This window comes from Leptidea sinapis, chromosome 43, assembly GCF_905404315.1.
Source record: "Leptidea sinapis chromosome 43, ilLepSina1.1, whole genome shotgun sequence".
Taxonomy (NCBI): domain Eukaryota; kingdom Metazoa; phylum Arthropoda; class Insecta; order Lepidoptera; family Pieridae; genus Leptidea; species Leptidea sinapis.
Window position 1 is genome coordinate 9050169 of NC_066307.1, and position 17013 is coordinate 9067181.

The following is a 17013-nucleotide window of genomic DNA, read 5'->3' on the forward strand; positions in this document are numbered from 1 at the left end:
CATCAGTTATCACATAATACACACACACAAACAGGTGACCCGGGCGTTTGTTTGTCCTCTCTTCCATAGAAAAAAATCAGTTGCCTGTGCTTTTATGCTCTAATGACACATCACGATTAGACCAACAGTATGATGAAGCGGCGCACCCTGGTGTAGCCTGGTGGGGTTACCTGAGAGCAGCACGGTGCGACCGCTCTGCAGCGCGGACAGCACCGTACTGCCGGTGTCGCGCGGCAGCAGCGTGATGCCGTGCCGCCGCAGCAACTGCTCAGCCGGCTCGCTGGAGGCCCCACAGCGAACCTCTTCCGCCGTCTGTAACATCCGACACGCGACACTTACAATACAATTATCAAACAGTTAGATAATTGCCAACATTAAATTACCCAATGTCCTAATAACCATTACATCATCTAAACGAGTGTTGTAATGTTGTACAAAATTTCATTACAACACTCGTTCGACTGGCTTTTTTAATGTTTATTTATTTATTTATTTATTAGAAAAGGCTTACCAACTAGACACACAATTAATATTATGACTACTTATAATATAAAATTTCTTATATTTATATTTGTATATCTAACTTATAGGTATGCACAGCGTTGCCTACATTTATTATTGTAAGTTAAGTAATACTACTACAATATGTGTTTTCTATTACTAAAAACTATAATTTTATACTTCCAAATTATAAGGGTTCAAAAGCGTATTTTTTAAAATTCCAAATGTATTAAAATTTATATCTATACTACTATTACTATGGAATTTACTGTTATATAATTTTGAAATAAGTTGGAATGTTAGCAGTAAGCTGTTTCAAAATCTTTTAGAGGATTCATATTATTGGTGTAGATAAAGTCTTGTATGCAACTGTTGACAACAAGGTATTAAAACACTCATGTGATACTATTATCACATTCCCAACATTCGTGTTTTAATACCTCTTATGACACAACAGTTGCATAAATGACTTATCTCTCTTTAACGTTAGGGTAGAGGGCGAAACAGTGAAGAGCAGCTGTACGTAATGTATTGATTTTGATTTAGATCGGCTTTTTAGTACAAACTCTAATGGACGGCCAGATGTTTTTTTGTCACAAATAGATATTTCATTGCAGGTACATACTTCATATATATACAGGCATGCCTGGTATATATGTCGCAGGTATATTGTCAAAGCCGTGATAATACAATTTCACTAGTGATATTATAATATTAGTAGGAAACACTCTACTAATTATACCAATATGATGAAGAAATTATAAATTTGTATTTAGCTTCATACTTTTTAACCGACTTCAAAAAATAGTCTCAATTCGTCGGTATTTTTTTTGTGTGATGGTACAGGTACAGGAATTCAGTTCACAGCCAAACTCTTTTTTAAATAATATTAATTAATAATCAAATAAGAATGACTGATTCCAAATTTAAACATACATATATTTATAAATACCATTAGAAAAACCATACACAGGCAAAATTCCTACGTGTGGGGCGGGTGAGCAGTAAGTTTAATAAAGTTGATAAGGCAGGCCAGGCAGATGTTGAGTAATGAATCCTTTGACTTAATTGTTAGCGCATACTTATATATACCACTATCGTTGACAGTATTAAGTGTTCGTTAACTTTATTAACCAAGTAATTTGCCATCCGTGAGGACCTTTAATTGGTTTTTTGTCACTATTAGACTTTTATTTAAGTCTTCTTATAGATATGAATTAAATAAATAAATATTAAATATAACTGTAAATTTTTAATATTTGAACAAGAAAACAACTTGAAAATGGACGGTTGCACATTGTTCCTAAGTGGATATGTAATAATTTTATTAATACCTCTGTTGTTGTACTTGCTGCAGCAGGTGCTTCGTCTTCTTTTGTCTCTTCAGAAACCTTGATTTCTGGTATCACTGCAACACATCAAATTCCGTTCACATTCAATATTTTTAACTACTTTCAGAATTTTTAATATAAGACATAAAAACAATGTATGGGGCAACATCGTAGATGCACACAAACTCTTAATTTTACAGAGAAAATGTATTCGTGTGCTTTCAAATATTAAACAAAGATTTTCAAAAACTAAATATCCTAACATTACCGTGCAGATGACTCGAAATATCTAAGTTTGTAAGAAAACCACCAAAACCCAGATCTTTACACCAAAATCAAAGACGCGCCTCGCCACAACACACCTCGCTATAAAAATAATCTTTTGCAAATTAAATTTTATAATGAGTTACCAGAACACTTAAAAGCCGAAACCAATATTCAAAAATTCATAAGCTCTTTGAATTAGTTACTTTTGCAAATAAATTACTATTAATGAATACATAGAGGAAAATAAATTTTGAATGTCTGCCTCTCTTTTATTTATTTCTATGCCTTACGAGGTGCATGTGATAATTTAGTACTACAATTTTGTTTAGTAACTGAGTCGCATGTAACGCAATTTAAATAAATAAATAAAATTAAATTGCGATTTGCTATTGTGATGAATGTAATATATTCGTTTCCTGTCTTATCCAAAACGAAATCCATACTGTTGCGACGATAATTATGAGCGCCGGCCATCTTGGATTTCAAAACACTTTCAATGTATGTTTTTTATGGCACTAGTATATGTATTTTTTTTAATACCACTATTATCATGTAAAAAGTATTTTTAGTTTAAAGATTTTTAGTTTTTAGTACGAAAACCATATAGGAAGATATATATTGCAGGTTCCTTATTGGAGAAGGGATGTTGTTCCATATTTTGTCTGACGCGAATCGGCAACTCCCTCTAAAAGCAGCCAGGGCATGACCTCAAGAACTGCTGCGCGCATTGCCACAGATCAACATTACAATAAGGCTAGGTATAACTCCTGCCACTAAAGAAACGAAGAAAGTGGGACAGACAGCGAAACAGGGATAGCAGATAGATGATTGATACATCAGCGAGTGAGAGCGAATCATTAGTGGCCGCCATTTTAGAATCGTTTGTATATTGACATGAGATATCTAAAGGCAGTGTTTTTCAATCTATGGGTCGAGCCCCTAGGGGGGTCGCAAAGCCTTACTTGGGAGGTCGCCGGCAAAAGGAAAATGTCAAGGTACTACAAAAACCGAATTTTAGTGAGAAGGGTGGACTTGTTTTATTTTCAAAAGAGAAAACGTGGTGCTATTTTTGAAATGTTAAAATTAAATCATTTTTTAATTGAAGTCTATTGCTCTTTTTAGTTTTTATGTCCACCATTGAAGAGAATGTCACTTCACACAGGTGTGAACTTAGAAGACTTTAGAGCTTTCCTTGCCAGCTCTCATATTTTTGTTTTCTTTTCATTCAAAACACGTCAACACTTTGTGCATAAAATCATAATGGTAGTCTTTTAAAATTTAATTATAAATTATTTATCTGAATGGCAGCTTGAGAAATTCTGGCATCCAAGAGGTCAAGAAGTAAATGAGATTGAAAAACACTGCCAAAACTTAAGGTATTGGCATCCAAAACCCAAATTCTCTCACGAAACAATACGGAACTAATTATAGTCCCTACAGTCAAATTTTTACCAGGAAAGGAAAAAATGTTGTGTTATACATCTTGTACGATAAAATAATAAGATAGTTATTTTCTCAAAATTGATTCCTTTAGAATTCTTTTTGATATCATTTCTAATATACTAGACACTACTACCGCTTCGGAAACAAATAGCGCTCTGAGAGTGAAGAAGCGGTGCAAGAAATTCTGCCAGCATTTTTTTGCGCTCTTTTTAATCAAATATACAATTAGCACGTGCCAGTTAGTGGGCGGAGTCCATTGCACTGTCCGATTGTATGACTGCACCACATTCGATCAAGTGTTTTAAGCCATTAGATTTGATAACTGTACTTTGACGTGTATTCTATAACAAAAGCTTTTTAATCAATAATTAATTATCACTCACTTTCTACTGTAGAAATGTCCTCTTTAATATTCATCGGATCGTTCTCATCCACCAACTGCTCTGGAAAAAAAACAATATTATTTCAAAGTCAAAGTCAAATAAACTTTATTCAATTAGGCTTGAACTACGCGCTTTAGAATATACACTATAAAAATTTCTTTTAAATTATTTATGAATTTACCATATTATGTTCGGGAAAAGTTGAGCTAGAGAACATACAAGAAACTCAACGGCCACTCTATTCAATCAAACAGAGTATTTTAAAATGGCTGTAATATCAATACATAACAAATTAGTTTGCATCCAATATATGAATCATGTTTAAATACTATCAAATATTTCATAAAAAGTATTTTTTTTTTTATGGAATAGGAGGACAAACGAGCGTACGGGTCACCTGATGTTAAGTGATCACCGCCGCCCACATTCTCTTGCAACACCTGAGGAATCACAAGAGCGTTGCCGGCCTTTAATAAAGAATAAACTGTGTGAATATAATTTGAATTCATTATTTGTGTTAGGATACTTCGTTAACATGATGATCGTGATTATTGTCATCATTTGTAATTGCATCCAACAAATACAATGATTTATTAACTATAACAGGTCGATCTGGCACCACAAGCAGCACCCGTTCACGACTTGACGATTAGCCATCTTTCCCTTCGCACATATTTGAAGGAAGGAGACGACCCGGCACACAACGCCGCCAAAGAATTATTGCCACTATTCACGTACAACTTTCTTAAAGGCCGGCAACGCTCCTGTGATTCCTCCGGTGTTGCAAGAGAATGTGGGCGGCGGTGATCACTTAACACCAGGTGACCCGTACGCTCGTTTCTCCTCCGTTTGACTTCATCACCATTGGTAAAGTAAAGGTGGTTAAGGTAACTTAAAATTGGTAAGGTTTAAACATGGTGGTACATGGGACTATTTCTTATTGACCGTACTAATACTATTGAAAGTACTAATATTATTAGTACTTTCTTAATATTATGTTAATTATTCCACGAGGCGTTCACGGAATTAACATTTGAGATAACTTATAACATTTAATTATGGATTTCCGCAAAAGGACACTTAATTCAACAAATAATATCAGTACTTTTTTAATATAGGATAGTAAAGTGACGGCGGTGATCACTTAAAACCAGGTGACACGGTTTGTCTCTTAAATAAAAAAAACGATTTTGTTTTTATAAGTTTAAGGGGGCTGCGTGTAAGCTATAGACACAGAGTAGGAAAGGATACCAATTTATGTATTAAACATTGACGAACAATAGAGGCTAAGACTCTAAGTAAGTCTAAACTCTGCCTACGCGTCTATTACGCAGAGTTTTCAGTTGTGTGTTGACCGCGCTTTAAATACAACGCCACGCAATGACAAAGTATTCAGTGAAAAACTTTTAATAGGCGATTGAAAGTCTAGTTGTTTAAAGTACGTCAAAGGTATTATGTATCATAAAAAATGAGTGTGCTATCTGTCTCTTATTCCCAAACAACTGACAGTTATTTCATGTACCAGCATTACTCTAAAAAAAGGATGAGGTTACATTAAAAAAGTTTCTAAATAAATAAATAAAAAAACTTAACGACTACCTATAATAGTCGTTAGTTTTTGTTTTAGTTTAAAGTTTCTGCGCAATTTTCTTATTTTAAATGTTTACCTTCTACAAAGTATAAGAAAACATTAAAATAGCAAGAATGAAATTGGTATAACTGTTCTCAAGTTATAGCGTGACCAGGAGAAATAGGGGTTCATATTTATATATTATAGATATAAATATAGATAATAAACTTAAACATACATAAAATCATGACTTGGAATCCAACATATTCATCATATAAATGATTGCACCCACCGGGATTCGAACCCGGAACCTCAAGCTCCGTCACACGGCAGCTCCCGGGCAGAGTCACTAACCACTGCGCTATATAGGTCGTCGAATTATAGCTTATGATTGCAAGGGAAAGTTTTAGAACTGGCTGAAAAGATACAAATCCAATGAAAAATTAATTTAAAGTTAACAACTTGTTTAATCAGTGTCAAAGAGGATGTAAATACTACGTAATAAGGGGCGGTACTGCCTTAGTAAAAATTGAAATTTAGTTTAGTATGAAACGTGCAATGATTTGACATAAGTGTGAAATAGTAGTAATTACAGTATGACGATTAAGTTTGAGAGCGAACAGTTGCTTAAAACGTAGTGGATATCAGCTGTCGGCTATTTCCGTTTTTACAAGACTATAGCCGACAATCTAATATCAAGATATGTCAATCTATCAATGTTACCGGTGAGCTTTACCTGCGTGAGGGGCGTAGTGCATCGGCGACAACTGATGATAACATTCTGTGCAGCTAGTGATAGAGGGTCGTGGAGAATGACCTTGTAGCAGATTCTGATAATCTTAGAAATTAGTACCTATGAGTAATGTGTGAAGAATGTTACTTCGAACTAGATGGATATCTTATAATTTGACCAATGACTAAAAACCAAGTTGTCGCGTAAAGTTAGAAAAGTAAAACGAAGGTATACATACGGAGTAAGGAGCTGAATATAGTTCCAGGGCAAACAAAATTATTGGGAAACTTCACCATTTAAATAGGCGAGAGAAAACGTCACTTTCTCCGCTTTGAAACCATCATGGGCGAAGTGAAAAAACTATCTGTCTCCTTTTAGAATATTCCGTACAAGCTCCCAGGCGTGATATATTGTGTACTTAAATTATTAAAACTTTCGTGAGACATTGTTACGTTATCGCGGGCTAATCCTCTCACCTAATCGAACCTAATATAATATGAGGTATCGTAGTTTAGGGCTCTGCCACTGCCGAGGTGTTGCTGTCCAATTAGCATACACTGCGGATGTGCTCAGTGATTCTGGTTTTTATGTTGCGTCCCGATTCACCAATGTATCTTTTGCCGCACTTGCAAGGAATTTCCTTGTCGCCTTACGAAGGACTTCGGAATTGTTCGAAACTAGTCGGTACCGATATCGATAAAACGTGAGTAAAGCCGTGTCAATAAACACGCAGAGAATTTCGTAGACACCCTGCGAAGGATCTCGGAATGGTCCGAAACTAGTCGGTACCCGTAATAAAACGTGAGTAAAGCCGTGTCAATAAACACGCAGAAAATTTCGTAGACGCCCTGCGAAGGATCTCGGAATGGTCTGAAACTAGTCGGTACCCGTAATAAAACGTGAGTAAAGCCAAAGCCGTGTCAATAAACACGCAGAGAATTTCGTAGACGCCCTGCGAAGGACCTCGGAATGGTCTGAAACTAGTCGGTACCCGTAATAAAACGAGAGTAAAGCCGTGTCAATAAACACGCAGGGAATTTCGTAAACGCCCTGCGAAGGACCTCGGAATGGTTCGAAACTAGTCGGTACCCGTAATAAAAAGTGAGTAAAGCCGTGTCAATAAACAATGTTGTGTCCTGTGCGTGGGTGACTCACCCGCAGAGCGCTCGGCGTCGGTGAGTAGCTGCATCAGCTCCGTGTGTCCATGACGGGCAGCGAGAGCGGCCGGCGACTTGCGAAACCTGCAGAGAACGCGCGGGTCGGCGCCCGCCTGAAGCAGAGCGCGCGCCGCGTCTTCGTGTCCGCGCACGCTAGCCCAGTGCAGCGGGGTCATCTCCAGCATGTCCCTATCGACACAGACACCGGACTCAGTCATTTTCAACATTTTTAGTATAAGTAAGTTTTGTGTATGTGTGCCTGCGACTCACACACGTGTGAACTAACAAGCGTGAAGAGACATAAATGATTAAACAGTGTGCTACAGACCGCCTTGCTTTTTTGTTGTGTCCGTTCTGGTACCAAATATTGGCGACGAGGATGTGTTCAAATTTACCTTACCAAACTTTGACCACAAATAAAATCATGGAGGACAAGGATGTGTAGACTTACACAATGGCTTATCGCGAACATAATCGACACGGTGAAAGATACGGTGGGATCAAATAGACGCGCCTTTATGCTCTTATTATGCTTATTTATGCTCAGCACTCTCAAGTGAGGGTACATACAAACTCGCGGCGGACCTATTGCTACCTAAAGAAATACAGGAGGTGCCGTATGAGGATATATAGCTGCCATTCTGGACGGTCACTTCACCCCAAAGACATTTGGTGAAAGTCGCAAGTTTTATGCCTCTACTCGACAACCGCACGAGTCGGCGTGTCAGTGGGCCGCGAGACTACGTGGCCTTGCTTCGGCACTGCCAGTTCAATAATATTGAAGAAACTTTAAAAGACTAGTGGGGGAGGATTGTTGTGTATGTGTGCCTGCTACGCACACACGTGCAAAACTAACTAGCTTGGAGCGACATGAATGATTAATCATTAAACAGTGTTACAGGAGGAGCTGGAATTACCGCGGCTGTTGACACCAGACTTACCCTCCGATTGTTATTCATTAAAATATTTAAAGTGTTTTCATTCCTATTACGAGGCCTCGTAAGAGTATTGTAACACATTTATCACTGAGTGTTTCAACCAGATGGTCTGAGTTTGACCTGATCAGTGATCACCTACTGCCGCCGAATCCCGACATAACACCACACTCCATAACCCACAACATCATCCTGACCAGCTGTATGACACACAACGAAGCGACTTTTCGGACAGCGCTGCGGTCAAATGGTTCGAGCTGATACCTGTACAATAGGCGTAAAATCCTTTATAATAAAAATATTTGAATTTGAATATACGGATTATTTTTTTATGGAATAGAAGGACAAACGAGCGTACGGGTCACCTGTTGTTAAGTGATCACCGCCGCCCACAATCTCTTGCAACACCAGAGGAATCACAGGAGCGTTGCCGGCCTTTAAGGAAGGTGTACGCGCTTTTTTTGAAGGTACCCATGTCGTATCGTCCCGGAAACACCGCACAAGGAAGTTCATTCCACGGCTTTGTAGTACGTGGAAGAAAGCTCCTTGTAAACCGCACTGTGGAGGACCGCCACACATCCAGATGGTGGGGATGATATCCTAGCTTGTGGCGTGTCGTGCGAAGGTGGAATTCGGCGGCAGGAATCAGGTTGAACAGCTCTTCGGAACACTCCCCGTGATAAATGCGGTAGAAGACACACAATGAAGCGACGTCTCTACGCAACGCCAAGTGATCCAGCCGTTCACAGAGCACTGGGTCCCCGACAATTCGAGTTGCTCTGCATTGCACGCGGTCAAATGGATCGAGCTGATACTGGGGTGCGCCAGACCAGAGACGACAGCAATACTCCATGTGTGGCCATGATTATTGTTGTGGTTGGTTTAATTGCCTTCGGGTATGATACCTTTCTATTTTATTTTTAATTTACTATTAATATTCTTATTTGTATTTTTTTATGACAATAAGGGACGAGACGAGCAGAACGTTCAGCTGATGGTAATTAATACGCCCATTATAATGCAGTGCCCCACTCAGGATTCTTGAAAAACCCAAAAATTCTGAGGGGCACTTCAACGACGCCGTTACAAGACCGCTGAGTGTCTTGCGCCCATTCTTCTGAGGCTTGAGGCAAAATTTTTTGAATGGGTGGTAGCTTTTGACGGTCAATATTTGAATTTGAATCATATCGTTGTGGGAACATAGCACAAGGAAGTTAGTTCCAAAATTATTTCTAGATTCTGACAAGCAAAAGAAAAATTTCCAGATCAAGTACAACTTGATCTCTGCATCAATGTAAATCAAACAGGCTGATAATAAACTGTAGCAAGTGTAGGTGCCATTGAAGACTAGATGTAACTAAGAAACAGACACTTTTATATTATTTAATTTTTTTTATTTGGTTATCAGTTACATTAATTCAATGCAAAGCAATTATTTACTAACAAGATATATTGATAGAGCAATATGGAACTGCCAACAAGGAATTATGATATATGCCTATTCCAGGCACCACAATTACATAAAATACGGAAATTAAATTGCAGAAAATATTCTTAAAGTTTAAAACTATGTGTGTGTTATAAAACATTGAGATTCATTTTAACTCAATAGTTCAAAGAACTATGGTCTCAACCGACTAAAAAAGCACTTATATATTAAGCTTTTTTATTTTCATAACATTAAATAATATATATTTGAGAAGACTATGTTTAGTAAATAAGTATTTCAGATTGTGGCCCCTTTTGGCAAAGGCCTCCTTCTGGTATGCCTATATAATTTTCTAAGTTAATTTTGTATTTTTTCTTAATAAAAACAAGATTATGGTAATCTACTGATCAGCTTTATGGATATGCAATTCAGATTCTCCATCTTATAAAAAAAATATGTAATATTTAACACATTATTTGTATAGGCTAGATACTTTATCTTTATGTATGGGATTCATTATATATTCAAATTTTATTTAAAACAGCAATAATCATAATCCACTAATAAAATAAAGTTTATTTTTCAAAGTCAAATAAACTTTAATCAATTAGGCTTAAGCTAAGCACTTTTGAATCTTCACTACTAATATTTCTTTTAAATTACTGAGTTATTACTGTTATTGAGTTTACCATATTCGTTTCCATTTCGAGCTCGTAAAACGTTGAGCTTGTGAGAACATATTATAAGAAACTCAATGAACACTCTTTTCGATTAAATAGAGTATTTTACAATGGCTATAATATACATAATAAATTAGTTTGTAAGGTGCTGCATCCCATGTATGAGTTATGTTTAAATAATATAAATTATTTCATAAAAAGTTATAAATAATAAACTCTATAAATATAAATTATCGTATATTGGATGCTTTACCTTTAGAGCTTAAACTCATTTTTTGGTTTATTCTATTTACTCAATTGCTTAAATTTTGAGACATAATATACAGATCACATTATTAGTTTTACTCAATAATTATAAGTTTTCCATAGTTTCTTATTACAATTATTTAATGTAAAAAAATATATTATTTTTTATGATGTGAAGTAATATGACAAGCAACACAGTTACCATCATAAGTAATCTAGTATTGTATAATGTTATGTTTCTCAATTTTAATTTAAACATTGTGTCATCAAATGTGTATTAAGAACGAAAGAATGAATCTTACCGACAATCCACCAAAGCTCCATGTGACAGCAACAATGTGATAACCCCAGCATGCCCTGCATATGCTGCCATGTGTAGCGGAGTTCTTTCCACTTTAGTCCTGGCATCTCTGCTGACACCTGCTCTTAGTAACACAGCACAAGTTTCCTCATGGTTATTAGACGCAGCAAAGTGCAATGGAGAGGTTCCCATCCAGTCTGTGGCAAATGGTGCTCCTTTGGCCATCAGTTCCATTATTAGTTCAGTGTCCCCAGTACGGGAGGCAAGCAGTAATTGTCGTCCGAGCTCCACAGCCACTGAGGGCTGAACACGACACTGTGTCTGCTGAAAATATTAAAAGACTTGGATAATTTCAGATACAGAAGAACTCAATTTATATATTCAAGTAATCTAGTCAGAACCCAGTCTTTCTCAAAACCTTTTCAAACCATTAATTTTTTACACTTGAGTAACATTTTTCTAGTACCTAAGGAATAATTACAAGTTATTTTTCTTTATAATAAAATATTATTTGATATCATCCCACTTTTCTTACTATATTATAATGATTATTTTCATCTGAATTATACTTACTTGTAAGGATTGTGACGAGATTGCACAACTATGTACATCGTTTGTATTCATTTTGCTGAGATCCAAATTCTATGAAAATAAGGAATTGCTAAAAACACAATTTAATTCTAATATTTATCTAAATACATTGCAAGACTCATAAACCATAATACGTGTAGTACCGTCTATGGTTAACCAAAAAACGTTCATAGCTGAACATAATCTTTAAGAATCCAATGATGTACCATTCTCAGATTTTCCTAAAATAAATATTTCTAAACACACAAATCAAATAAGTTATAACAAACTTTTCAAACAGGATATGGAAATTGTACTAAACCTACCTACTGTGAGCTCTCATACCACTTCCTTTTCCTGTACTGACGGAAGTCAATATTTTGTAGTAAAAACTACTCTGATCTGACTTATAACCATAATGAGCACAAAAGTCATTGCAAATTATTTAAAATTAGCCATTTTAATTAATATTTTTATTCTAAATTAATCAAAGATTTATGCTATTCTTTAGTACCGCCAAATTTATTAACTAAATTGTCAAGTATTATACTTTTTTTTTTAATTTTTATCGTGATGGCATTGTCCTAACTCCGCAACTATGGATATGTCAGCGTAAGTCCTAGTCCTAGTCATAGTAGACGTACATGTGTCTACTGTGGTCCTGTTGTGATCGAATATTGATGGTATTGACAATATAATCAGAATATTTAAATAAAACACTTTTTAAAGGATTAAAACGCGTGTAATTGTAACGGTTTTACAATAGATGTTTGCGTAAAAAGTTACATTTTTATTTTAGTTAACCCGACGTTTCAAGACCTTTCCAGATCTCATTTTCAGGGGGACTGTAACTGTAATTAGAATATGACATGACTAATGAATATGACAGTATAATATGATTTCGAAATATTCGGGAAAAACCACGATCCAATCCTTCAATAATATTGTCTGTGCCTGTGATATGTGCTCGTTGTATCGCAATACCTTAACTACGCTCACTGCCGCCAGAGAAGTTTTGCGTGAAGAAGATAGGAAGCCAGTCCTTACTCGTCTTTTCAGTTTAGTCCCAAAATTATGGAACGTGGCTTTATAGAACCAGATCCTAAAGGAAAGTGCATGCTCGGATCTGTCGCACTATTATAATATATTCTGCCTTCTTATTTCTATTACCTACCTCGAATTTCTCCAAGTTATGGAGTCGATTATAAGCCGCCAGCTCTTGGGATACTAAGACAAGCACCAGCTGATCAGCAGTTTCCGACAAGATCGCTAAAACTCTTCTTGGTCTTCTTGGAAATGAAATCTTGCAGATTAGTGGCATTCATTGCTATACAGACGACAACACAGTGCCTCTTACACCGGTCGTGCTAATATCCCTCGGGATAGCGGCAACGAGAGAACCGGAACTATTTGTGTATCATATCGAGGCAAAGTTTAGTCGAGTCTAAGACACAAGTTTGTGGGATCAACTAGTGTTGATCACACAAACTTTAATAAAGTCTTCCTTTGTCATATCCCCTCAATTTGAGATTACTTTCTATAACTGCCACTGTTTTTAGGCTAAAGATATAATGTAAACTTTTGTTAAGTACAATGGAATAAAATTGTGTGAACCGTCTTTGAACTTTGTTCTTTGATTTGTGAACGGTGGGAGTGCTAATTACGACTTGTGTCCAAAGCCGTTAATAAATTTAAAAAAATACTACTATTTCAGACATATTAAGTCAAATGATTGCAAGTTTCACGTTCTAAGTTCACACTAAACTATATCTCTATGTTTACTAAGGCAGTCTCATCCCTTATTACATAGTATTTACATCCTGTTTGGAGGATTTCAGTATGGTGATTGGCGACGAAGACCCTAAGGCTAAGTTTGAAAGCGAACAGTTGCTTAGAACGTAGTGGATTTTGGGCTATCTCTGTTTTTTACAAGATTATAGCCGTCATCTGTCAATCAATCAATGACTGCTGGTGCAGTCATTGATTGATTGACATAGAGTAACTTATTATGGGGGTAACTGCACGTTTCATACAATCGAGTGATCAGTGAATCGCTTTTTTCTTAGTGTTTGCTAGCCTGCATCCTCTTTGATAAATTGATTATTGATATTAGCATTTTGCATTCTGTGGTTGCCGGTCGCCGGATAGTGGTTTTGATTCGATATTGATTTTATCATTTATTTCGTTTTTGCCTCAGAATAATAATTATTATTTTATGATATTATATGAAACAGGAACCTACCTATTAATTCCTCTCAATCCTATTTATTGATTAACTAATTGCGGAAGAAATTAAGATGAAAGTGTCAGTTCCAAAATATTCAATATGTTTAGCATTTCAAATGCTTTTTATGTGCTGTGATTTATTATTTAACTGTTGGAGTTTGTTTCCCAAGACTCGTGGTGGATTACTTCTTCTGTTTTTGTAAGATAAAAATTATTGGATAGAATAAATACTTCAGTATTAACATAATAATATAATTGATTTTTAAAATTTTAGCTTTCAGGATTTGTGCCTCATTCTTGCAATAACATCTATAAGTATTTCATTTTTTTCAACATATTTATTCCAAGTAAGTTATAATAGTAGGTATTATTACTTGCAATCATAATATTATATGGACTCTGGGTGAATTTTAATTATTTTTCGCGTACCTAAGATAATAAATTTTCAGGCAGGACTGATTGAGGTATTGGTGCGCAAATTTAAAGTTGCTGCTGGAGTGACATTGGCTTACTTTCTAGTTTCAATTGCCTTACAGTCAGCTTGGATTGTTGAAAAATGGGATGAATCTGAATCCATTACAAGACCCCTTGTCATGACATTGTTTATTGTGCATAGATGCAGTAAGTAAATGATTCTTAATTTAAATGCTAATAAATTAAATTTACCAGTTGGAGGCTCCTTTGCATAGGATGCTGGCTAGATGGCCACAATTGCTATTTCTGCTGTGAAACAGTAATGTGTAAGCATTATTGTGTTCCAGTCTGAAGGGTGCCATAGCTAGTGGTAGTAAATTACTGGGTAAATGAGACTAAGCATCTTATGTCTCAAGGTGACAAGCACAATTGTAATGCCACTCAGAATGATTGGGTTTTTTGAAGATTCCTGAATGGCACTGCATTGTAATGGACAGAGTGTATCAATTACCATCATTTGAACATCATGCTCATCTCATCCTCATTAAAAAAAATGAAACAATAATGCTGCAAAGGTTTTTATTATTTCATATGATGTTAACAATTATATGTCTGGTAACAACTGTTAGACATGGGGCCCACTTGAATATCTCCCTCTGTAACATCATTAATAATGTTTCACCAAAAGTATTTATTTGAATGTCTACTGCATAAGGAATTGACAGGCTGATGTGAAACGGTACAATATATACAGAAAACTTTCAAATTAATGTGAATCATGGTTTAGTGTACTGTTTATACATGTAATAAAGTTTTTGGTGTGCCAAGCCTGTGCATAAATATTTATGTTTAATTATTGTTTTTAAAGGTTTTATCTATGATGTGCACTCTAATGGACTGTGCACTAAAGCAAGTGGCCTTAGTTTTAATTTTAGATCCTAGTTTTATTATTTTTTGTGCTCTGTGCTCATAGAGAATGAATAGTTTGTAAACCTTAGTGTGATAGGACTGTGTGTTAGTAGCACTCTCTGGTTTTCCACGGAAGACCAGCTTTGTGGATTCTTTCAAAACCATACTATGCTGACTGGGGGGTGCATTGGCGTCATTTGATCATAATTAGAATTGTATAACTTTTAGAACTATAATCAAAATGTATAATGATGTCAATAAACATTATTTCTTTCTTTTCGTAGACTGGAAATGGGTTTGAATGAGATTTTGATGTACTTTGGCATGTTTCTGTGTAGTGTCTGTTTCACTCCATGAGTCAAGTCGCAAACACAAAACTTCAGTCATTTGAATAATAATACTCAGAAATATACGTAGTCAGCACTGCTGGCACCCACTCATTTTATATATTAAAACATTCCCACTACCCAGACACTAAAGAAATATGTAATGTTTTCCAGATTTATTGTACACTCCATTGCTCAGTAGGCCTACCACAATACCATCTGACTTGTGGGTACAGGGTACTGGAATGTCAATCTTTCTAAAGAGGGAGAACATCTTTCTTGAAGAAGTACCTACTGTGACTGTTACCTTAAAATTTAAAACAATTCTGGAGCAAATTTTCTTCATAGTTTGGTTGCAAGTGCAAGAAAGAGAAGCTCTCAAAGGCTGAAAGAATAATCTTTTTGTTTAGGCATAAAAATAAAATATAAATAATAAAGTAAATTCTTTATTTCAGTGGCACCAGGCTATTATTACTTTTACAAACGCACATCCCTGCTTATGAGTGACCCTCGCTTTCATGAAGATGTTGACTGGATCAATCAGAACACAGCCCCAAAATAAATACTGCGTAAATATATCCCTGTGGAATGAGCTTAGCCCTATATGAACCTATAATTAATCAGCTCCTATATTCTGTCTACACATTTACAAGATTTAAATATAAAAAATATTAAGATATGTTTGTCGAGGCCATTTTACTCAAAAACACATGAAGTAATCAAGTTGAAATTGACATGTAATTACAAAAACATAAAGGATTAAAGCAAAAGTTGTTAAAGCAAAAGGATTAAAGCCATTTAAGGCTGTGACAACATATAACAAAAGACTGCAACGGAAAGCTATGGAACCAAAGAGAAATTTAATACTAGTCAACTTAAATAGGCAAGATATGTTCGAAAGGATGAGAAAACAAACATGATATGTCACCGCAATATGCCATGATATGGCAACGTTCTGTGACGAGCTTGAGTGTAGTAATTATCAACGACACAACATCTCAATGTGCCACTATGTCAATATAATGTAACTTGAAGTGTTTAACCCTAAGGTAGCTTAATAATATAACAATTACTAATTAGTTTTAAAACTTATAAAATAAATGCATTTTAAAATGCAACAACACGTCTTAAGAATTGGTGTTTCATTTTATTTTAATACCTACCTAGGTATCTAAATTTTAGAATTGATAAAAAGTTCGATTTTGAGAATTGACTACTACTCAAATTCATCTAAAGCATGTCTGGTCTAGACAGTCCATTTATGGTGTATTTTGCTGAGTTGACTAAACAAGCTGGGTTAGTTACATTTTCTATCAAAATTAAGTTGTGGTTTGTTATTTATAGTTTTTACCATACGAAATACGAATTCAATCGGAATTTGTTATAAAAATATAGGAATGATTTAAATTTTCAAATTTAAAATCATAGTTTGACTATCTGTATGTCATGTTACCGAAAACACCCACCATCATTTTGTGACGTCACTATAGTAGAAACATGTTTTTACTTTTTAGCAACACACTATTGATACCATAGAATATTAACACTTCGATACGGACTATGAAAGGTCATTTTCATTTTTATAAAAATCA

General features: G+C 35.5%; 2 protein-coding genes across 2 annotated transcripts in view; one reads left to right on the top strand and one right to left on the bottom strand.

Annotated features, from left to right (window-relative positions):
• Positions 1 to 12075, bottom strand: part of LOC126977147 (GA-binding protein subunit beta-2) — a 28037-nt gene extending 15962 nt beyond the window's left edge. Inside the window, exons 1-6 of the mRNA XM_050825849.1 lie at positions 11873 to 12075; positions 10978 to 11300; positions 7384 to 7574; positions 3926 to 3985; positions 1836 to 1909; positions 171 to 312 (exon numbers count right to left, since the gene is read on the bottom strand). Coding sequence (XP_050681806.1) covers positions 171 to 312; positions 1836 to 1909; positions 3926 to 3985; positions 7384 to 7574; positions 10978 to 11210 — 700 coding nt within the window. The 5' untranslated portion in view covers positions 11211 to 11300; positions 11873 to 12075. The remainder of the gene's footprint in view (positions 1 to 170; positions 313 to 1835; positions 1910 to 3925; positions 3986 to 7383; positions 7575 to 10977; positions 11301 to 11872) is intronic.
• Positions 12076 to 13284: 1209 nt separating this feature from the next.
• Positions 13285 to 16555, top strand: LOC126976977 (transmembrane protein 138). The gene is made up of 4 exons (XM_050825612.1): positions 13285 to 13971; positions 14047 to 14119; positions 14222 to 14393; positions 15877 to 16555. The coding sequence occupies exons 1-4, from the start codon at positions 13844 to 13846 to the stop codon at positions 15981 to 15983; spliced, it is 480 nt and encodes a 159-aa protein (XP_050681569.1). The 5' UTR covers positions 13285 to 13843; the 3' UTR covers positions 15984 to 16555.
• Positions 16556 to 17013: the final 458 nt, after the last annotated feature.